The sequence below is a fragment of the Xyrauchen texanus genome, chromosome 27, assembly GCF_025860055.1.
Source record: "Xyrauchen texanus isolate HMW12.3.18 chromosome 27, RBS_HiC_50CHRs, whole genome shotgun sequence".
Classification (NCBI taxonomy): Eukaryota; Metazoa; Chordata; class Actinopteri; order Cypriniformes; family Catostomidae; genus Xyrauchen; species Xyrauchen texanus.
Genome location: NC_068302.1, coordinates 36988268 through 37012869, shown reverse-complemented (window position 1 = coordinate 37012869; position 24602 = coordinate 36988268). Strand labels below are relative to the sequence as shown.

Below are 24602 nucleotides of genomic sequence, written 5' to 3'. Positions count from 1 at the left end.
CAGCCACAACATTGCCTAATATTGTGTAGGTCCCCCTCGTGCCACCATGACAGTGCCAACTCGCATTTCAGATTAGCATTCTGAGATGATATTCTTCTCACCACAATTGTACAGAGAGGTTATCTGAGTTACCGTAGACTTTATCAGAGATTGTTTGTGCCAGACAGGCTGGTTTGAGTATTTCTGTAACTGCTGATCTTCTGGGATTTTCACACACACGTCTCTAGAATTTACTCTGAATTGTGCCAAAAACAAGAAACATCCAATAAGCGTCAGTTCTGCAGATGGAAAGGTCAACAGAGAATGGCCAGACTGGTTCAAACTGACAAAGACTACAGTAACTCAGATAACCACTCTGTACAGTCGTGGTGAGAATATTAGCATCTCTGAATGCTATTCTGAGATGCGGGTTGGTGCTGTTTTGGCGGCACGAGGGGGGACCTACACAATATTGTGGCTGATCTTGTGTGTGTGTGTGTGTATGTATATATAGAGAGAGAGAGATAGATAGATAGATATAAAAGACAGGAAAATAGATTTCCAGCATTGCATCAAAGCATATACAATTGTTATTTGGGTTAACAATTGGCTTAACTCGTACAGAAAGTGTGACCATTCATATATGCATAATTATTTCAACTCATTGTCAATCAGAAAATATACTATGGCTATCTGAGAGGATTTCCTGCATTAAAGATCTGTGAATCTGCAGTGAGTATTGCTTAATGTGTTTCTCTATACTGCTTTTAACATATAGGTACAGTATTACAGCTGACTGCATCTTTCTCATGCCTTTACATATGGACAAATGTCAACCAGAAAACACCAGTTAAACCTGCTGAAAATCCAGAAACCTTGGGCTCTTGTTGTGTACAACTGCAAAATAAAATATGAAAAGATAATAATACTGTACTGATAAGTAATCAAGATTCTTTTAGCAACTGAATCCTACAAAATAAACATCAAAACCTTTCACCCATACTGAAATATGTGTAAAGTATATATTGGCTCAGAATGTATCCATTTATAAAAGCCTTTCACCCTCAATACAATGCATGACAATTTCTGGTGCTATTATGTGTGATATATATATATATAAACAAATAGCACCAGAAATTGTATATATATATACACTACACTGTTTGCAGAAATCAATATTATAGCTATTTGAAAGGATTATGTAAAAAAAAAAAAAATACTAATAATTATTGCGTATATTTGCAATTATTGCGCAGTAATAAACAGGTGTCTACCACACAACCACATACAGCCATTGAAGCCCTTTAGCCGTAATCTATCCACATTTCAGATGACAGCTTTAAATTAGACGAGCCAAAATTCATTCTTATGAACTAACAAACATCAAAACCAAATATCTACAACATACAAGTCTTCTAAGGTAGTAACAACATCTTTTGGTTACTACATCTCTTTAAAAAAATGAGAACACAATAACAACGTCAACAATGATATGTATAACAAAAATGATATTCTTTTAAAAATGATACATTGTTAGGAGGATTTTTCATTGCACTCTTCTGATTTGCCAAAAAAACATTCTAAGGCTATTTACAATGTACCGCAGTCTTAAACTATACAACACTGCCATGCAAGTCTGCATATCCCTTAATGAGAGCATCCCGCTCATACACACGCATATATGCACACAGGTATTCTTCAGCAGAGAGGAAGGAAAATCACAATCCATCACCAGTAGACCAATGTTTTTGGGATTGCTTCAAATAACAAATAAAAATACAATATAGTAAAAAAAAATCCACTCAGTGAAACTTGGTGTTCAATTCTAATAGGGTGAATTTAACAAAATAGGTAATTTTCATAAAAAATAAAATGAAACTAAAAATAATTTCGATTTTGCGTAAAGAAAATGACTACTATATTAAGGACCACTGAGATTTTTTTCATTATGTTATTTTCATGAAAATTAAGCACATTGCCCTCTTAAATTCTCATTCACATGGGCTTACTTTTGAGCATTTTTGTAGTTCTCCTTAACTGTAATTCTCATTAATACAATAGTCTACCGTAAATATTAATTTCATTATTTGAATTAAGTATTGAATATATATTTTAAATACAATACATATTAAAATGCAACTTCAAAAGTACTTTTTTTTTATTTTCTTCATATCACCATTTTTTTTTAATTACAGTATTTCAAATTTGAGAGGAAATGTGCTTAATAGTCATGAAAACAAATGTCACAAAGCAATAAAGGCAAAAATCTGAAAAATTTGCCTAATATATATATATATATATATATATATATATATATATATTCAATTACTTTCAATTAGTAATGTAATACAGCACTTTTACTGGATTTAATACTGTATTAAATGTTTTAAACTTACATCAGCACATACTGAAGTGAGAACAACTACCATGTGTTTATATACTTTAAAATGCAGTATACAATGCATTGTTTTTTTTTAATAATATACCAAATAAAATGTCAAATGTGTTTAGCTTAAATGGTCCTATAAATAGGCATCATTTTCTAAGCAAAATAGAATTTCTTACGGTTGATTTGGGGCTGAAATAGAACTCAGACCTGTTCTTTACAGGTTTTTTTGTGAGATTCACCCAATAATAATTTGTTTGACTGTTGTCGACAAGCATTGTGCGCAAAGGCCTTGGTTTGTACCGGGGATGGATTTGTGGTGTTACACGACACCAATGCACTCCAAAACCTGTGGAGTATGAACAACCGAGGCGAAATGCGAAACATTATCTGCCCGCACTCAGCTGTTCTGCAGAGTGACAGAAACCTGAGTCAACTTGTTCTCCACACACACCCGGGCATGCCAGTATGAGTTCATTGACAGATCTGCCTTTGAATTTGGCTCCAGTGCTGCAGTAATGGTGGAATTATAAGCATAGCATGAATTTGGTAACCGCAGAAAAAAAAGAATATTGGAGGCTTTCATGCTTTATACAGAAAATCCTTGCCAGCATTTGTCCTTGACACAGTGTATCCGTTTCTTCAGTGGGTTATTAGAGGTTTCAACTTGAACATAATGAAAATTGGAAGCTCAATCCAGGTCAAACCAAGTGGGAGAGAGAGAGAGCCATGGGGTCTTTGGTGAAACCATTTTCTAGATTAGAAAAATGTATTGGCAAAAAAATAAAACAAGAACAGAGGGTGAAATGATTTTTCAAACAAAAACACAATTGAAAACATTAGGAACATGGACCGTTAAAGTTAAGTCTGACATACAGCTTGACTTCAATGTTCTGATGAATACAAACAACACAGATTATTGTTGATGATTACAGAACCACTGTGTTGGCATAGTTCTAAATGTTAGTCTTTGGATGGGACGGCTGAATTCAGTAATAAAGGGGACTGTTATTCTGGAAGACTGGAGTGATCACCTTCATTGACTTGGCTTGTTGTTGACTGATATTAAGAGCATTCATGCTCTAATTGACATTTTCCTTCATTAAATGGCCTTCCTTCTACATAGATTACAATTGAAAAGTATTGCAAAAAACATTGATTTGTTTAAGTCAAAGGATGCAGAGCCAGAGCACTTGAAATTTAAGCAGGTCATCTGATATCCAATGACATTGATTGCAGTGGTTTGAAGGACAACAGTGTTGAGAAGATACTATGAACAGGAAGAACATGGGAAATGAGAATGCATCATAATTTGAACAGAAAACACGTACACAAATCAAACAAACATGATGACATTGTCCTCTGCATCTCCATGTAAACAGCTACAGTGACCCCTTCTAAACACATAATGCCACAGGACTAGCAATGACTCATTCACAGAAATAAAAAACAGATATCCCTTTATCTTTACAACAGGAAATGTCTCGACGCGTCTTGACGTATATCTTCGGTTTCCCCGTCCCATCCTGAGCCGAGATACCCAACACACCCTCAGAAGAGCAGGCTCTGTCGTTGAGATATGCTGTTGTCTAAGAAAAAGGAAAAAAGTAATTTACTTAAGTGTACGGCAGGGTACAGTGGATAACGGTGCTTACACACTAGAGTGGTGCTACATCATGCAAACAAAAGTTGAGAATATTTACTTTTTCTGAAAGAAACTGGACATCTGTTGGCCAATTTGCTGTATTCCCAACTTGATTTCAAACTGACCAAAAAATGTCCAAACTTTCAAAATCCGGAATGCACAAACTACATTTAAAAAAATAAATAAAAATGTTGGTGGGTTGTCTGAACAACTAGTCAACTAATCGGTCTTTAAGGGATAGTTCAGCCAAAAATGAAAATTCTCTCAATTACTAACCCTCATGCCATCCCAGATGCGTATGATTTTCTCTCATCTGTTGAACACGAAAGATTTTTAGAAGAATATTTCAGCTCTGTAGGTTCATACAATGCAAGTGAATGGAGACCAGAACATTCAAGTTCCAAAATTCACATAAATGCAGCATAAAAGTAATCCACAAGACTCCAGATGTTAAATCAATGTCTTCTGAAGCTTTGCAATTACATTAGGTGAAAAACAGATCAATTACTTTTTACTATAAATCTCCACTTTCGCTTTCACATTCTGAAAGTCACACCTATTATATTTTCTGAAGAAATGGATTTAACCACTGAAGTCATATGGATTACTTTAAAGCTGCATTCATGTGATTTTTGGAGCTTGAAATGTCTGGTCACAGTTCACTTGCATTGTATGGACCCACAGAGCAGAGATATTCTTCTAAAAATCTTCATTTGTGTTTTGCAGAAAAAGCAAGTCATAAACATCTGGGATGGCATATACAGGGAAACCCTGTATAATTAGGCTAGTTTTAGCTTCAACTAACACTGATCGGACACATAGTTTAGGGGGCCTTCCCATAAAACATGTTCTTGCTTTCAAAAGTAGTTGGATCTACCACAACAGAATGGAACCATACACAGTTGTATCAAAGCCTAACATGTAGAGCCAGATTTTTTTTTTAACCATAAAATGCATAAACTGTTCGCATAGTCTGTGCATGTGCCTAGAATTGTTTGCACCAATTAGTGGGTCCACAAGGTTGCAACACTTAAAAAGCTGGGCTGTTGTTTTCACAAAGTACTGTAACAAGTAACTGTAAGCAAGAGACTCTTCTATTTCTGAAGAGAAATAGTCCAGTTTCACATAGCAGTCGTAGTGTACGTGTCGACGGCCTGTGTACACACGCATGGTCAAATGGAGTATACTCCATTGGAGTAGTGGTGGCGTAGTGGGCTAAAGCACATAACTGTTAATCAGAAGGTTGCTGGTTCAATGCCCACAGCCACCACCATTATGTCTTTGAGCAAGGCACTTAACTCCAGGTTGCTCCGGGGGACTGTCGCTGTAATAAGTGCACTGTAAGTCGCTTTGGATAAAAGCATCTGCCAAATGCAGAAATGAAAATAAAATGAAATTAAAGTATACTTTGAAATGCTAGAGCACTCGACTGTACACATTCGCTAGTGTATGCGTAAAAACGAGATCTGTCAATTGATTAAAACTTTTATGGAATTAATTACATGATATCCTGATTAATTAATCAAATTAGTCACAATTAAACGCATTTCTAAACATGCATACAAAATCTGTGTCTTCACTGTGCAAAGTATACTTAAGCCTTTAAAGATGAAACGCTCATGACAGAGATGCTAAAAAAAAAAATGCTCAAAATGCCTCTAACGTATCCAATCTATCAGACTTTTTTCTAGCGTGCAAGCACCCTAAATGTTGCATACAGCATTATACACACTTAAAAAGAAAAACAAATGCATTGATAAGGGCTGTCAGAGGCTATAAAGGGTCACCAGAATTGATAAAAAAAATAAAATCAGCGCACAATTCATTTAGAGAACTGGGCATGAGCAGTGGGGGTGAGGTTAACAAATCGAAAGCCACACAGACACATATTAACAAGCCCCAAAACACCCATCCACTTTCACATGCAGTTATGCATGCCCAGTTTTGGGTCTAGAGAAGCCTGGGCTGTTTTCTTATTTGGCAAGAGAAGGGGGTATTCACACAGGGAGCAATTCTCTGTTAGTGTTTTAACCAGAGCTGTGGGCTAAAAGGCCACATTAGCATTAGTGCTTCGGTGCATGGGCGATGTTGTCTCAAACATGCCCAATACTCTTTATGCATTAGCTTTGACATCAAGCTCAGTGAAAGACCAGAAAACGTGCATGGCAGAGTTACACCAAAACTTGTCGGCACATTTGAAATGTGAGGTCAACCCTGACTTCTGGGAATCATTGCAGAGAAATTACCCATATTCCTCTTCATTTTGGTCCCTAGTTCTGATTGTATGTCTTCAACTCTTGTTTTACTGTAAATAAGTGTAGCAAGACAACAGAAGAGTCTGTTTTTAGCACATCGCCCACTTGATCGGAGCACAATATTTATCACCCACTTTATTAACTGCCTGGGTTCCGGAAGAAGAATCACAATTTTACAACATTTGTTAGAGAGCAAAAAAGTATGTAATGAGGAAATGAATGAACTGAAAAACTAATTTACTCATCTCATTCCAAATTCTAAAATCAAATTAGACTGAGTTTGTGTATTTTTAATCTATGTTCTTATTGGAAAACATACCTCATCTCAAAGAATCACATTACACCACCTACATTTTTACTCAAATATTTTTGTTGGTTTGGTGTATTACAGCAGTTTCCAAGTGAAATAAACATTACAGCAACAATAACGTTTATTGACTTTCACAAAAATCTGGATTAAAATAGCAGATTATCAGTTCATTAACATTACTTTTAGTCCTGTTCTTTCACAATGCTATTTTACAGTATGTCATCTAAACTCTTTCACTATAGTGCATGACTTGAAAGGCGATACATTTGAACTTTTCTTTTACAAAACCAACTACATTTACAAGCTTGTTCGAGCCTGATCAATTGCCTGATCAATGATAGAGCGTTGCACTAGTGATGCAAAGGACTGGTGTACAAGTACTGAAGAGACACTAAAGCCATAATTGTCACAGAAGCACCACAAAATTACAAAATTTTTCATGTCACATTTGCTTTTATGATACGATTGGTTAGGTTTAAAGTTTAGGGTCGTGATGTTTAATTTAGGGATGTGCCACATTTTTGGCCGGTACAACACCGATTTTAACAAAACATAATAGGCCAATATTTTGCCACTTACCTTATTTTGTCATCAGATCATGTTTTACATAGGAATTATGCTTTAAAAATGTACAAAGAGGTACAAAAGCTTTTTTTAATTTTATTTACTGTTCTAACAATAAATAATTTCCATTGAACATGGATTGGATTTGTTGAATACAGGACAATATTTTAAAGAAAGACACAAAGAAAGATAAATAGAAGATAAAAGAAATAGATGATAATTTCTGGATTGTACATTTGAATCCTCAGAGTTTTTACAAAGTTTGTTACTAATTACTTAGAAATAAACTATAGTTTTTTCATACCGCCGTTTTCATGTTAATAACCAATACATCAGTGGATTTAATTTGGTAAATACTTGGCCGATAAATATTGGCAGCGATACATTCGTGCATCTCTAGTTTAGATTATTTCAAATTTAAGAGCATTAACCTTAAAAAAAAAACATCTGTTTGGGAGTAAATTTAACTCTAATAATGTCTTATAATTTTCTTAGTTGAAAATAGTGGGGTTTTTTTTCTCAAATTATATATCATGAATGGTGATGTTATTCTAACCAGTCTATGATCATGGATGTTTAAGGAGGATGGATGTCAATAAACAGAAATGTTTCTCAATTATGTAACATTAAAAAACCTGGTAAAACCCTTGTTCAGCCATCGTTGTAACCATTTGTTAAAAAACAACAACCTGGAAGCCCTGGCTTTCACATGCACTTCATGCAGATTGTTAAAGGGGACAGTGGAAATTCAAAAGCACATTTTAATTATGATGTGCTGAATAGAAGATACACAAAAAGAAAAAAGGTGACAGATGGGGAGGATTGATTTCAGTAAATTAAACAATAACCAATGAAACAAATGGTAAGTATGAGTTGATTGTCCAATCTGTGTGTATTGATGTTGTGATTAAATGTTTGTTGATTAGAGGCATTACCACATGTCCTTTTTTTTTGTTGTTTTTTTGAGTGATGCATGCAAAAGATGATTTTAACTAATCCAACTATCTACTAATTAATGCTTTCCATGTTCTTTATTCTTTGAATTTTTTTTTATAATGCACACCAAAGCTGACTGAATAATAATGCCTTAGATCTGCCAATGACTATAAAGAGAAAATATCATTTTAAGTGAATAAGATGTTGTTGTGTAATTCATACGGGGTAAAACAGGACAGTAAATCACAGACAAAGAGGAAACGCAGTTTAGGGGAAGAAATGCAGTTGTCATTTGTGACCTCCTGCCTTGAGCAGAGGGTGACAAATACTGTATGTACCTAAGGTGTGTCGGAACCTTAGACATCTTTGCAAAAGCTCTGGAACGCAGTGGTTTAAATTGAAAAGCGTGTGGAGAAATACACAACAAAGAATATACAAACAGGAAGGTAGAGAAAAGAAAGGGAGTGGGGAAAGACAGTATAGAACAAAGTTAGCACCGAATGACCTGAATAACAAGAACATCCTTCTGAGAATGTCTAACTTATTGTCGTTGTCATCATAGATGTGCCTTACTAACATTCACTTTCATTGTCTCACATGGAAGCAAAAGTGCAAGACATGCTGAAAGAATGAAGCTGACTGCTATCATCATCATTCATGTGCCCTGTCATTTTACCTGATTCTGACAGCGCGCTCGTCCTCATTCCTGGCTCCTTCTCCAGCTGAATATCTTGAAGTGCAAATATAGATGTAGCTGGCAGAGAAGAATTTAACAGTTGTGAGTATTTGTGTAAGCTTTTTTTATACATTTGATACTGAATTGATTCAGTGAAAGACTAGACCAGCTCATACAGGCTGGCTGGAATTAAATGTCTTTCAAGCTAGAAAGTATGTATGTTTGTATGGCCCCATTTCCACCTGGTATTACAAGGTGTCTCAGGTGATTTGATCACATGTTTTCAGGTGACACGTCGCTCTTTACACCCGGTCACTTAAATGCATCTCCTGTGACCACTTGTGTTTGGATTTGGAGGGGAGTGTCTCCGTTTCATGACGACATACATCTATCATTATGTCAGTCTGTTACTGCACGATATTAAAGCGTAATGAATTAAAAAAAGACAAAGAAAGCTTGGGAAAAATGGAGCGCTGTTTCTCCCAGATGCGGTTGAAATTTAATCCAAGCACAAACACAACATGTCAAGCAGAATTATTCGTTATTTTAATGGATTACCTGTATTAAAAGAGGTTCAGGTGTCCGTGCTTGTCATCTGTGTTGATATCAGACACACTAAAGAATATCCGTGAAGTTCTTGTGATCGTGTATGTAACCACTTTTTTCAATTTCCTGATTGGACGGTAATTTCCTTTCAATCCGCTCGTAAAGGCAAAGTTTAAACTCTTGTTTTAATGCAGCAGTTGACTGACAGGAAGGTGTGGTGTTCACTGCTGCTGAGACGCATACAGGACGGATTAACATTTATACCTCAATTGCGATCTGGTCACATGTATTTTAGACCAAATTTGTATGTGGTTTTTGTGATCTGACAACAAAACATTTTAGACCCTGTTTGGACCTGTATTTAGGGCTGACCACATCTTAATACCAGTTGGAAACAGGGCCTATATGTGCGAGATTACTGTCTGGTACCTTAACTCAGTCAGTGGGAAGGTGTGCGTTTGTGTGTATGCATCTGTTATCTGGCATTGTAATTTTCCTTGGTGGTGGGAGAAATGTGTGTTTGTGTGTAAACTCACTGTCTGGCAGTGTGAGAATCCTCTCGCCTAGGCAGTGGAAGTATAGACTTCTCATGGCTTCATCTGCCGCGGTGCGTTTCTTCCCCTCAAACTGAAAGACAGATTAGCTTTAGACAAGCACACATACCCAAGTAATGAACAATAACAACTCTTATTATGCTCATTAAAAACACTAAATTACATTCTCGTCACATTTTTGTAATTTGACATATTACTGAGTGAAACAGGATATTCTTGTTCAAAAATAAAGGGCAAGTGTGAAAGGCAAGTGCATCTCAACATATCCCAAAGATAGTTCTACTTCTTCAAACCTAGAATTATTAGCTTGTATTGCCATATTCTTTATTACTGACCACAATTAATTTTATGCATTCACTGTTTACAAGATTTTAGAAAAACAGTAGCCGAAACAATGGCAAAATACCTGTTAGCATTAACAAATAGCTTGCTCTGCCTCAGTGATGGCAACATAAAACAAATCTGCTACAGTGGCGGAGCAAGTTGAGGAAAGATTGTAAAGACTAACATTTGTTTCTTTATAATAACATGCACTGATGAATTGTGCACGATAAGACCAGGAACGTGTATTAAGAAAGTAAATAGTGTCAAATCGGATTTCATGTTGACTTCAAGGAATATTTATTTGGTAAATGTGAGCAGCACTAGTTATCTTTATACACACATTAATGCATACATATAGCTTGACAGAAATAACCAGAGAACTGAACTCTGGAAAAGAGAAGTGACATACTAACACTTCTATTGAAATAATATTCAGATCACCTGCAGCAGTTTAGACAGAAGTTCAACTCCATCATTGTCCAATCTGTAGGAGAGAAAAATGACAAATTGTTGAATGAACTCCAATAGTGTATCACTCTTTTTTACGACAGGAACAGAGATGGTTTCTGGCATCAGGCCCAGAGGACAGCTGTTGTTACCGTGGAGTGTGGTTATGGAGACAGTCTGCGCGGTATCGGGGGTAGTTATAGGAGATGAATTCCTCATTGGAGGTTATTCCAGGCCAGGTCTCCTCTGTGGGCGTACCTATGAAAAGGCGCAGGAGGGTTTATTAATATTACAGTGACACACACAGACACAAACTGTCAGATCTAGAGCCAGAAAGAGCAGAATGTGAGAGGAGGAGAGAGTGGGGGAGAGCGCTACCGAGCAGTTTGAAGATAAAGTGCAGCTCCTCCTCCACTGTGGAGCCCGGGAACAAGGGCCGACCCGTCGACATCTCGTAGAAGATACAGCCAACACCCCTGCAAAGATGGACACACATTCAAACTCCATTCAAATTCATCCTCATTTTTAATGGATGCATGAAGTCTGTTCGGATCAAATTCACACAGGCGTAGTTCAGCACATTAACTATGAACATATTCCACTAATGTTAACTACCAGAGAGTGTCAAAATACTTTTCATCTTCATTTTGAAAAGTATATCTTTGGTTTGTCATTTTAACCAAACAATATTTTTTGAAAAGCTTTGAAAAAGTGTGCCTGTGCAAACATTTTTCCTTTTTTTTTTTTTTTTTAAATAAATGTCACTTGGTTTAATATTTAGTCAAATATGCAGTAACATTCATGCATTTTTTATGTGTGAAGGTACATAAATATTAGTGCACAGGGAGGAGGAAGCTCACCACATGTCAATCTGAGTGGAATAGTCTGTGCTGCCCAATAAGATGTCAGGGGGGCGGTACCAAAGTGTTACCACCTCATTGGAGTAGGTCTTAGTGGGAATCGACTTAGCTCGTGCAAGACCTGCAGATCAATTAAAAACTCAATATTAACAACGATTTGAAGTTTACAGCTTACGCAAAATTTAAAGCTGAAGTATATAATATTTTCAGTGTTAAAATACCTTCTTCTATCCAAACTTAATATGCAGAGACAACAAAAAGTAAGACATTCATAGGTACATTTTCTTGAAAAAGGTAAACACTGCATCTTGGTGGTGCTATGAAAACCAAACAACGATACTCAACCAATGGTGTGAGTAGGGGGCAGGACAATCTCTTTGTTTGATGAGCAGCAGACCAGAGGGGTATTTAGAAAGTTGTTTTGAAAACATTGTTTTTGCAATTCCATTAGGTGGTGCTGGTGTCACAAAAATTACATACTTCAGCTTTAGAACACTTTTAAAAGACATTCATCCACTAGTACAGTACACTTGATCTGAAGTATGTTTGGCTATGTTTGGAATGGAATACTAGCTTGCTGAATACTGTGCAGTATACTGACTACTGTTTTTTTAAATTAGTACACAAAACAGTAGGCATCATTTCAAATTGCAAATGGCATCTTATACAGTGTTAGCAAAGTTACTTAATAGTAATCCACTACAAATGACTAATAATTTGTAATCAGATTACTTTACTAATTACTTCATAGGAAAAGTAATCAAATGACCAATTACTACACTTTTCCGCTCAAATTCAAAATGTCTATTTCTTTCTTGTTCATCATTACACTCAAGCCATACACTCAGCACCTCACATTTTTCCTTCACAATGACTTGATATGGAGCCATAAATAATGTATTATAAATAAATAATACATTAGAACTAAAAGTAATTAAATTAAGTCTGTAGCTGTAGTCCAATTGAAAGAATTGAAAATGAAATGCATTCCACTCATTTTTGACTAAAAAGTAATTGTATTACAGTAACTAAATACTTTGTAATCGGATTACACATAATACTGATCTTATACTGTACCCTCTACCGGCACACATATAATGCCGAAATGGTAAGAGTAGTATGTCAGTATTTGATTCCGAACAAATCATTTGTTTGTTACAGACCAAAGTCGGCCAGTTTTAGCTCCCCACGATCGTTGATCAGGAGATTTTGGGGCTTGAGGTCTCGATGAAGGACTTTGCGTCTGTGACAGTAGTTCAGACCTCGCAACAGCTGAAACAGGAAGAGCTATGAGAGAGACACAAACACAGATGGGTAAGAATACCATCTCTCATTGCCACACAGAAATGAACGGAAATGAAAGACATTTGTCAAAAAGACATTTGTGCAGTACCCTGACATTGTGCATATGAATGCAGTTTCCACAGTCATCTAGGTACTGTTTCAGGTCTTTATCCTAGAATAACAGAGGGTAGAAATAGATGGAGAAGAAAATGAACTGAATTATTGAAACTTAATTAAATTCATAAGAACATCTGGGAACAGAGAAAATGAAACAAAGGTAAAGAAAGACTGCAGAGCTGGAGATACAAATTAATTAATCAATTCACTGAAACTTGAATTGATGGATTGTATGGAGAAGATTGCGCATGTGTGTGAGCTGTGTACACTTGTAACCAAGTGCAAAGCATGTCGGTCTGCACTGAATGTGAACATGCAAACAGAGCCAATCAAAACATATTTGATATTTAAAGGTATAATTCAGCAAAAAATTTAAATGATCTCATCCCTAATGCCATCCCAGGTCTGCTGAACACAAACAAAGCTTTTTAGAAGAATATTTCAGCTCATTAGGTTTATTCAATTCAAGTGAATGGTGGCCAGAACTTTGAAGCACCAAATTAATTGACCTATTTCTCACCCACACCTATTATATCGCTTCTGAAAATTGAATTTAACCACTGGAGAAGTATGGATTACCTTTATGCTGCCATTATGTGCTTTTTAGACCTTCAAAGTTATGGCCACCATTCACTTGCATTGAACAGACCTACAGAACTGAGATATTCTTCTAAAAATCTTTGTGTTCAACAGAAGAAAGTCAGTCATACACATCTGGGTGGCATGAGGATTAGAGAATTTTCATATTAAGGTGAACTTTCCCTTTAACATACCAAGATTTTTGGTGGTTAACGAGGTTAACGATCAACAAAATGTCCTTTTGCTTGTCAAACCACCAGTACGGACAAAAACTCAGATTTACATTGAAGAGCTTTTATTGCCTTATGTTATGAAGCCTAGCCAAATTATGCTTATAGTTAGGTGTGCTACAGTTTGAAAGTATTTTTTTTACACTGTTTTGTAGATGATTGAGTGCATATGAGTGGGTGAGAGATCATGAGTACCGTGCAAGTTTAAATTACTCTACCACACATCTAAGTGACTCACCAGGTACTCGAACACAAGAGTAAGAGACTTCTGAGTATGGATGATGTCATGAAGTGTCACAATGTTGGCATGTTTCAGGTCCTTCAAAAGAGACACTAAAAAAACAGAAAGAGACAGATCATTCTGTAAACATGTAGTCTCTGTAACTCCACATAACTTTCTGAGCATTCAATGAGACATGAATGAAAGGACAGGTGGTCTGGGTATGCTGATATGAATACAATCGTCCTAAATCAAGGAAGTGAACCACCAGTGATGACGTATAATCCAAATAAACTAATAATTTAACAACAAAGTAATGCTGATGTCTTCTTGATTTGTTACCTAGTTCCAGTGGTAAACAGCTGCTGTTTGCCTCACATTGATAACGCAATCGGACCGTAGTTCGGACACCAGTAATATGATGTGAACAGAGACCAGCGGGGTCAGGGGGGAGGAAACAAACTCCGTTTCGGACCAAGCAATCGAACCAAGTGTGAAAGCAGCCTTAATGAGATTTTTTTTGCAGCTGAGTTTCAAGAAACGGTCTGAGTTGACTGAGGAGGAAGCTTTTTTGTGAACATTAAAGTATGTCTAAACAGTACAACAAAAATGTACACAGCTGATTAAACAAGTAAACTCCATTGGCACTGAATTTAAGGATTCACAGGTTCATCTAGAACACCCTACATATAAGTGTGTGGCGGCAGAAGCATGTGGGAGATTTGGGGCAGTAGTTTGGTGATCTAATTTTAGTGCTGATTCACTACAGCAGGCTTGTAACTCACCTTCTCTAATGGCAGTGCATGGGGCTCCTTCTTCATGCTCTAAACGTATCTCCTTCAGGGCCACCAGGTTATCGGTCAACTTACTGCGGCCCTTATATACTGTAGCGTAGGTGCCCTGAGAGAGACAGACATTGACAGAGTACATATAACAAGAACAAATGAGACAAATATTTAAAAACACCAATGAGACAAATATTTATGTAAAAAAAATATGTATATTTCTAGGTGACGTTTCAAATGGTTCGGTTTGAAAACCAATGAGATGCATTGCAGTCTAATGTCTTCATTGGTAGTTCCCTTTTAAAGCAGCACTGTGATGTAACCTAAATTACTAACTTGGAACATTCTACAAATAGCGCTTCTCACATGGAGTGCATAGGAGACGTAACTCGCAATTAATTCCAATACGAGCTTGACGTTAACATGTAGCTAAGCTAATAACACAATATTCTAAAACATGGGTAAATGTTGGATAAATTAAGTAAAATTTTAATTAATTATAAAAAAATAATACATACAAATTTGAAGTTTTTATTAAAATGTTGTCGGTATTGAATGAATTTAATTTATGGTATATACATTTATAGAAGTCCACGATCTTGAGACAAGCTTTTCACTGACCTTGCCGCAAAGCATTTTTAAAATGTGGCTTAGAAAGTCAGCTCACTAATTTTTGGAACAGTGCTCATATGTAAAGGAAGAATTGACTGTGAAGTTACCTCCCCCAGTTTATCCAGTTTCACATAAGTCTCCAGCTTTCCAAATCCAATCTCAGACTGCAAACACACAAAGACAAAAACAATGTTACTACAAACTACTAAAAAGCTACACTTAATTGACCACAAACACAAGAATACAGGGCAGACAATTTCAAAAGGCATACATGTGAACTCATTAGAATATGCCCAAATTACACTGCCCCTATTTTCAGAAGGCTGTGCTCTCTGGTAACAGAGGTTAATACAACCCATGAGCTAAAATATCCTTCCTCAAAATAAATTGGGAACAATAAAAGCATAGCACATCAAGTTTTTAAATGCATCACAAATCAAGCCTGTTTTAGCAGCACAGGTAAGTAGGAAACATGATTTGACCTATCATGTCAAGCATAGCTCAAGACATTTTATTATCAATATTTTAGTGAGAACATTCCTTTGATATTCTGGGTGAATATCACAAAGACTGTCAAGAACATGTTTTGCATATAGAAAATGAACAAAGGTTTGTTTTTTTTGCATTGCAACAGTAAAGCACAATTCTCATTATGCAAGAAAAGAATAATGCAAGGAAAAAAGAATAATGACATATTTAAATTGTAACATTTGTACATATTGGTAGTATTTGTTGTACTGTATCTACTTTTTGATATCAATTTTAAATAAATAATTTTAAATATTATATTAACAATTATTATTATATTTCAAATACAAATTATTTATAATTACTAGGGCTGTCAAATATACAGTTGAAGTCAGAAGTTCTATTTTTTTTTTAATCACTCCACAGATTTCATATTAGCAAACTATAATTTATGCAAGTCGTTTAGGACATCTGCTTTGTGCATAACAAAAGTAATTTTCCAACAATTGTTTAATTGAACTGTTTGGCCATAAGGACCATCCTTAAGTTTGGAGGAAAAAGGGTGAGGCTTGCCAGCTTTACAGCTGCGCCTTGCCTATACAGCTGGAGTTTCGCTTACTGCCCCCTACTGAAAACAGCTGGTACTTCAAGCTTAATGGTGCTCTTAAGTTTTAGCTGCCTCTTACATGTCCCAATATTACCAGTGGTTTTGGACTCCATACTGACACCCGTCTTCATGGATGCATTACATTTGTTTACTAACAGCTGCTGTTTCATGCAGAAGCCATTATCTCCATATCATACTAGTTCTCTATAAAATACAATTGTTATAGATATTATTATAGGCAGTAGTAACTCATTCAATTGCATGACACAGGTTGCCATACAGGGTTCATACAGATGCTACAAAGTTAAACTCAAGGACATTCATTAATTTTTCACGCACATTTTTATTTGTTTTCAAGGACTATGCTCGAGATGTCATTAAAACGAATTCTTTAATGATTAAATTTTAAATAAAAATAATTTTAAGTAAATTTATTTTGATAAAACACTACTTATTACAAGTACAACATATCTCGATGTGCATCTTTAACTACATATTCTCACAGTGACAATTCTTGGTTCATTCATGATGAAATTGACTTCGCTTTCCAACAAAAGTGAATAACTGGGTCCATAAACATTAGTGCATATGATTCATGTGCAATGTCCCATGTTTTCTAAAGACACACAACAGATTTATGTGAGGAACTGACTGAAATTGCAAATGGGTCATTCTCAAAACATTTCCAACTTACAAAAAATGTAACAAAAAGTAAATTTCCAACTTACAAAAAGGCTGAGGGTAAACATTTAGTAACACGTTGACATACATTTTTATTCATTGAGGACAACTTGGCTGTTGTTCTTTCTTTTATTATTTAATTTTGTTTCATGAACGAGCCAAGTTAACACCAAGTTAACACTAATGAGGGTTAAATGGGTTACACCACCACCAAAACATAAAAAAAAGGTTTAAGGTTGATAACAACAACAATGCCATGAAATCAAGGGACAAACATTCTTTTTTAAATATTTTAATTGTTAATAATAATTTTGTTTTGCTTTTTTTACACACTGTTCGGCCTTGCACTAATGCTTGTATTAAAAAAAAAAAGAACAAAATAAATACATAAATATCTTTAAATGTCACAGAAGTGGTGTACCAGATGAAGGGGACAAGGATTTTTTTTTCAGGCAACTAACAATTTCAAATATATCTTCTAAAAAAAATTGCAAAACAGAGTCAAGCCATTTCATATCATTAAAGGTTAGGTTATAGAATTATATAATTTATTTGAAAACAACCTGAAATAATCTATTTTTTGAGACACAAAGCTGTCTTTAGGGGATGCTAGAAGGCTCACAAAACTGAATCTTTCATTGATCTGTATTCAAATGTCAGATCGTTTTACATCTCATAAAATATTTTCACTTTGGAGAGTAATTTTTAATTAATCTATAAAATGTATTTTTTAAACTTAACAACTGATTGTGATTGGCCCATTCTGAACAGCGCTGCCAAAAGTATCAGTGCCCATGGCCGTAACTACCATTGAGGACACCGAGGTCATGTCCTCTGTATTTTTTTCTTGAAGTGTTGTTTCATTGTGAAGTGAAAATAGCCGATGAGACAATTATTCTTGCATCAACGGACCGTCACGTGACACATACTTGCAAATACCGCTGTCATGTCAAAACGAAAGTAGTCTGCTGTAGCGGAGTGTTTCCTAAACCAATTAAAGAAGGCAACGCAGTGTCTCACACAGCTCACATAAACTCCAATACCCACAAATCCATTGTTCAAAATAAACTTGACGCCATGTTAATTTCTGCCTGTGATTTTCATTCAAATGACCGAAAATGAAAAGGCTGCAACAAACTAAATTATCGTTTGGAAAGCCAGCAGAAGATGAGCAGACAAAGAGAAAGAGGGAAGGTGAGAAAGTTAATGGTTATGCAGCAAATAGCCTACAATATGAGATGCAATAGGGCTACCAATGAGATTCAAACCTATATCCTACTGAAATGCTGAAATCCAGTGGAGTTGCAGATTGCTAATCTGCACTGACAATTAAGCTAAATATTATATGGATAATTAATGTGTTCTGAAGTGATGGATATTATCCTTTTAATAAGCATGGCCCAAACATAACCTATTGTTGAATGATATTATGGTCAGTTATTGCCAGTATTATAATAATAAAATAACTTATTGGTCAGTTATTTAGACTTGTTTTATTATTATCATTATTATTATTATGTTAAATTAAACAGAGGAGACAGTAGAGAGAGAAGTCAGGCAGTTGAGGAGGAGAAAGAGTTAAAAGGAGAAAAGAGGGAAATAATAGGTGAAGGGCCCTCCCAAGACAGTCAAGATGTGACACTCACTGTGTCAGAAGGTTCAAGCTTTGCAGCCAATGACCCTGCAATATATAAATGCAGAAGCCACTACTCTGATGACGAGAGGTAGAGCATCCTTCAAAACAAATGGAGCAGGGACCAGTATATATATCCCCAAAGGCAATTTGGGAAAAGGCTGTTGAGGTATAGTGTGGAGTGGGAAAATAAATACCCCTGGCTACAGTACTCTCCATCTGAGGATGCAGCATATTGTTGTGTGTGTGTGTGTGTGTATACTGTTCAACAGTCAGAAAGGGTCTAACACCACATTCCAGAGGGATGGATTTAGGGACTGGAAAAACGCTAAAGGTATTCTTTATTATTGTATGCATGGCATTGAAGTACAGGTGTTGTGTCAACTAACAGTTGAGTCAACTGAACTGATAATGGAAATATTTTTCTATCAATTACAGTTAGTATGTGAGAACCCAAGTCCATTTCAGAGGATGCATACACTACAAATGGAGCTCCACCGTTTCCGATAAAGGAAAACAAACACACACACACACACACACGTGTTGTTATTGAAAATAATTATGTTGTCATCCAAACTTATTTCTCTAGTGTTTTTTGTGTGTGTGTTGGGGGGGTCCTGGTTACGGCCTTGCCTGAGGTGCCATGTGACACGCTGCCGGCTTCAGCTTGTGCAACTTTTTAAGCAAAAATTGCTATTTTCAAGGGTTTTCCAGGACTTAAATTTGAAAAAAGGCACTTCAAGTACTTCAAGCACCTTGTACGAACCCTGCACATGATGTCAACATGGCAGCACCCATGAGGGTGTGACCCCCTCAATATAAAATTAAACAGATTTAATTGGGTTACTGATAAGACTGGAGTCTTCATCGCATGCGTGTAAATCATTTTAAACATATTTCTCAAAAGTATTATTATAATCTTTATGCAAAAACTTACTGACTGCAACTTTAAATTGGTCCTATAGTAGGAATGTTCACAGGGAATACAGTCCAGGGAAATTGCATCAACTTTTTTATAATGCATTGTTTAATTAATGATTAATCGCATAGAATTAATGCTTAAAATCGACAGCCATAATAATTATATATTTAATAATAGTTAATAATTTTAACATAAGATAATAATAAAATTAATAATAATAACATTAACATTTATAACATAGTTTTTTCCTCTTGATTTTGGGGTGAAAATCTTGATATTTGAAAAAAGTCAAATTCAAGTACTATCTTGATATTCACCAACCCTTTAATAACACTGTAAGAAGTGCGAATAATTTTTGGCGAATGATCTCAGTAGTGAATGTTTGTCTTGTCTGTGCATTCACAGACAAAGCATTTGTAATGGTTTCAAAGGACTGATAACATGACCCTGAACAAATAAGACAAGTCTAGGGAAAGCAAAGACACTCAAAGAGAGAGAGAGAGAACGAGAGACTGAGCAAAACAACTGGTGGTAAGACATACAGGAGAATGACAAAAAAAATAGATGAGTCCAAACGATGTGTACAGAGAGCAATGTAGAGAGAGAAAGACAAAGAGATCTTAAAATAAGAGGCATCCCAAATTAATCACAAGGGAGAGGCATTACCAGCGATACTCTGCGTAATCTTCGGCTGAGTGGTTTGTCAAACAGTGGACTGTTGAGGCTGAATTTCTCCAGGTAGCCATCAGGAAGTCTTATATCAGCTGGCAGAGACAGACGCTTATTTATGTCCTGAGAGTGGAGGAGAAAAGCATTATTAGTTAAGGCCTAAAGGTTCTATTACACTCCACAGCAGTAATAACCCATTTGGCCCTCAGGCTAGCTATCTAACTGATGGGTACCATGCTGCGCAGTATTTTCAGTACCCACAATGCACCATTAGTCACGCAAAACTGACGAATCTTCAATAGCAACAAACAAACTAATGGTTATTTTGTTGTACACAATTTAATTCAAATAAACAAAACAAAACAAAGGTCACAAACAGCAAGCACTACTGTATGGAAAACTTTTGTTTATTTTTTTGCATGTTTTTGTTTTCCTACATCTAATTTATTATGTAGTGTCCAGATCTAAAAATATATTTTTCAGAAACATGAAATTACCTCTGTGGAAATTTTGCGGCCGGGGTTGTTTCTCAGACGAACTCTGACGGGGCTGTGCACCTCATCGGAGGACGTGACCGAAGCCTGATCGCTTTCTCCATCTGAACCTATCTTTACGTCTTCATGGACTATCTCTGCATTTACACACACACACACACACACACACACACACACACACACACACACACACACACGTATCAACTGGCATGCTTTGCTGACACCAGTACTGAGATGATACCAACACAATTTACCTAATAAATCAAATATGTTACTACATCTATCCATCATTCTATTTTAAAACACAAAAATGATGATGATCTGTGAGCCTGCAACTCTTCCTATATGTTTCTCTTACACATTTATCTCTCTCTCTCATCTGATGGTTTTATATGAGCCAGAGAATCCAACCACACAAGTGCTGATCTCATGTGAGGAACTACTTAGCTGCTCTGAAAGGAGATCTGTCACGTACCCACACAAAATGGTAAAAAAAAATTAGAAGTCATCTTCCTCTCACATTTATTCACTCACTGCTCCCTTCCCCCAAAACACAATCTCCCACGTGCTCACTCTCTCTCCACACACACACACACACACACACACACATTCAGCCTGTCTCTACATGTATAATAGTGTACATGTCTATGATGAATAATATGAGAGCCGAGGCTGTGAAATAGGTTTGGGAATCGAGAAGTGGTTCTTATTCAGAAGAGTTTTCATTTTTAATTATTATTATTCTTTTAAAATAAAGAAATACTAGAACTGAATCATTTGCATGGTATTTTGTTCTGTTAACTGTTCTGGAATGTCTGCATTCTTCTGCCGATGGAGACAAATCTCCATTATAAATATACAATATAAGCAATTTGAAAATCAAATAGCAATATAATCAGTTAGTGACTTAAAGACTGAGAAAATGAAAACTTTCATAGTATATATGCCTCTTCGGAAAATTATAAAGACATTGCAAAGTTGCTAACTAGATTCCCCCCCCAAAGAACTGTATATAGCAAATTTTTTATTTGGTATTAACATTTTGAGAAACGTCAATTGATGACAAACTTTTGAGGGTAGTGAATAAAATAGCGATTTGTTGCTGATATGAACCCTTTTTTACTAAATTACTGGTTCTTCACTGTAATTTTCCATACCGTAACATCTACCAATAAGTGCCGAATAGAATATCACCCAATAATGACATTAAATCAATGTGCGAATACAAAATAACACAATAATTAAAAAAACTAAAGCACAATCAGAAGGTCACAGGTTCTAACCCCACGGCCACCACCATTGTGTCCTTGAGCAAGGCACTTAACTCCAGGTTGCTCCGGGGGGATTGTCCCTGTAATAAGTGCATTGTAAGTCGCTTTGGATAAAAGCGTCTGCCAAATGCATAAATGTAAATGTAAAATGTAAAATACATATGGGCAAATCTCTAGAATGCAAGAATTGCTTTCCAAACATAGATTGTCCACTGCTTTAGTCATTTTAAGGCAGAAAGAATCACTAAAATAATTGTCATGGAACAGGAATCATTAAATGGAATCAGAATAATTAAATTCCTTACAATGTCCACCCCTATTGTGCAACCTCACACACATCAAGTCACACTCTCTCCCTCTGTGTGCATGCATGTGCGTGTGCATGTACCGAGGCGCGTGGTGTGGTTGAGATAGGAGCTGAGACTGCGGCCCAGGCTGCGTGGTCTGCGCAGAGCACTGCTGTAGGACTGCAGGAGGGAGTGCATGCTGAAGGAACCCCCCGAACCTCTCACTGAACCCCGCAGACCACCACTGCCCCCAACTGGCATGGCCTCTGGGAGGAGGGAGAGGGGAGGAGGATGGAGGAGAGGCAGAGAAGATGTAGATATGGAGGGACACATAATGGTATAGAGCATTATGAGTAGGATTAAGGAAAAGAATGGAACCATGGATGCAGGGACAGAAAAGGGCAAAAATATGTGATGAAGGCAAAGGGAAAACAGGAAAGGAAAAATAGGACGGAAAAGGAAACAAAGAGAAAATTGGAAAGGAAAGAAAGGAAAAAGGAAATGAAGGGAAAAGGGGAAAAAAGGAAATGAAAATGAAAGGGGAAAGGAAAAAAGAAAATAAGGAAAGGTGAAAAAAAGAAAAGGAAACAAAGTGGAAAAATGTGAAAGGAAAAAGGAAGTTGAAGGAAAACAGGAAAGAAAAGGAAATGGGGGAAAAAAAGAATGATGGGAAAATGTAAAAAGGAAATGATTGGAAAAGGGAAAACAAGAAAGAAAAAGGAAAGAAGGAAAAAGGGGGAAATGGGAAAATAAGAGGAAACAAAGGAGAAAAATATGAAAGAAAAAAGGAAGTTGAGGGAAAACAGGAAAGAAAGGGAAATAAAAGGGAAATAAAAGGAAAGGGGGAAATGTGAATGATGGGAAAAGGGAAAACAAGAAAGAGAAAAAAGGAAACAAAGAAAAAGGGAAAATAAAAGGAAACAAAGGGCAAAAACAGGAAAGGAAAATAAATAAAAGGGGGAAAGGGAAAAGAAATGAAGGGGAAAAAAAGGAAATGATGGGAAAATGGAAAAAAAGGAAAGGGGAATGAAACAAAGGAAAGGGGGGAACGGGAAAAGAAAGAAAAGGAAACAAATGGGGGAAATTGGAAAGGAAAAGAAAAAGGAAATGAACATTGGTGGAGAATAAGTGTTATAGTTGGAACGAAATGAGAAATGTTGGATGGCGATTGTTTGCAATTAATAGGGATGAAGAAAATGAAGATAAACAAGGTGGGGGAGGGAGATCAGAGAAGAAGAAAAAAAGAGGAAATATCAAATTAAAAACAGAAATCTACAGGGAAACATTTTAGAGCATGCATTCTTTGTTTTGTTTTTAAAAACAAAAATGTTATTAAAAGGATCAATTTACAAAGGAACATCTTCAGTGTTAGTAAATTCAGTACAAAGGCCACAACGATTGAGCAATGACACTGCTAAATCTGGCTGCCATTAATTGTTTCTAATGACACTGCGCTGTGGTGGCAATAAAATTTATGCACAAGGCATCGATTCATCAGCATATGAAAGCCAAATACACTGAAATTTTGTGCAGGGTTTGGGAAAATGCCAAAACACACTACAAAGGAAAGAAAAGATGGAATTTCGGAGTCAGTATGTTGATATATTTGCATATGGTAATTAGGATGTATAATGTAGGCTATACATATTATTAGCACCAGCTTGGATGAGACGGTTATGCAAAACTGAAGCCGTTTCATTGAAACTGTCGGATTTGTGAGATGAATCTATCAGTGCAGTTAGCCTGAGATAGGAAGCCATGCTGGAAGACACATGCTGATAAATCAGAGGGGGTGAACAGCAGGCAGGAAACAGTAGCCGAGCTCTTCCACACACAGAACCATAGCCAGCACTTGGATCTGATGGACACATTGGCTTTAAAACTCCCTTCGCTGGCATTTGTTTTAATGCAATGCTTTAATGTTCTATCTGAATACACGTATCACATTGGCAGGCAACACGGAAGGAGGCAGCGGTGAATGTATGCATTAAATGATGAATGTATGTATTTAAATTATTAACACTTTCAATGTTGGGTGGGAAGATCTGGATAAAGGCATGGTCAAATGTACCTTTGCACAGCGAAATTCTGCAGGCAAAATATGGTCATCTCAACGGGAATCCGCAAAATTGTAAATTCCACGCGATCGACATCCGGTGGCGAAGAATTTCCCCTAGCAGATTTCGCCTGGAGTTCTAGTTTGGAGAACTTTGACAACTGAATCTGCTGCATTAACTAATAGTAAGTTGCTTGGTTTGGAA

The 24602-nt window shown here is 36.3% G+C and overlaps 1 protein-coding gene across 2 annotated transcripts in view; it reads right to left on the bottom strand.

The window, feature by feature from the left end:
* Positions 1 to 421: 421 nt before the first annotated feature.
* The window catches only part of cdk16 (cyclin-dependent kinase 16), a 46894-nt gene continuing 22713 nt past the window's right edge, over positions 422 to 24602 (bottom strand). The window contains exons 3-17 of one of the 2 annotated variants that reach the window (XM_052094450.1): positions 22443 to 22607; positions 20787 to 20920; positions 20287 to 20412; positions 15417 to 15473; positions 14698 to 14812; positions 13931 to 14025; positions 12876 to 12938; positions 12646 to 12769; positions 11483 to 11603; positions 11001 to 11098; positions 10775 to 10880; positions 10617 to 10659; positions 9834 to 9924; positions 8752 to 8829; positions 422 to 3954 (exon numbers count right to left, since the gene is read on the bottom strand). In XM_052094450.1, the coding sequence (XP_051950410.1) occupies positions 3917 to 3954; positions 8752 to 8829; positions 9834 to 9924; positions 10617 to 10659; positions 10775 to 10880; positions 11001 to 11098; positions 11483 to 11603; positions 12646 to 12769; positions 12876 to 12938; positions 13931 to 14025; positions 14698 to 14812; positions 15417 to 15473; positions 20287 to 20412; positions 20787 to 20920; positions 22443 to 22607 (1454 nt within the window). In that variant the 3' untranslated portion in view covers positions 422 to 3916. The remainder of the gene's footprint in view (positions 3955 to 8751; positions 8830 to 9833; positions 9925 to 10616; positions 10660 to 10774; positions 10881 to 11000; positions 11099 to 11482; positions 11604 to 12645; positions 12770 to 12875; positions 12939 to 13930; positions 14026 to 14697; positions 14813 to 15416; positions 15474 to 20286; positions 20413 to 20786; positions 20921 to 22442; positions 22608 to 24602) is intronic. The other variant, XM_052094451.1, reaches the window with a different exon arrangement.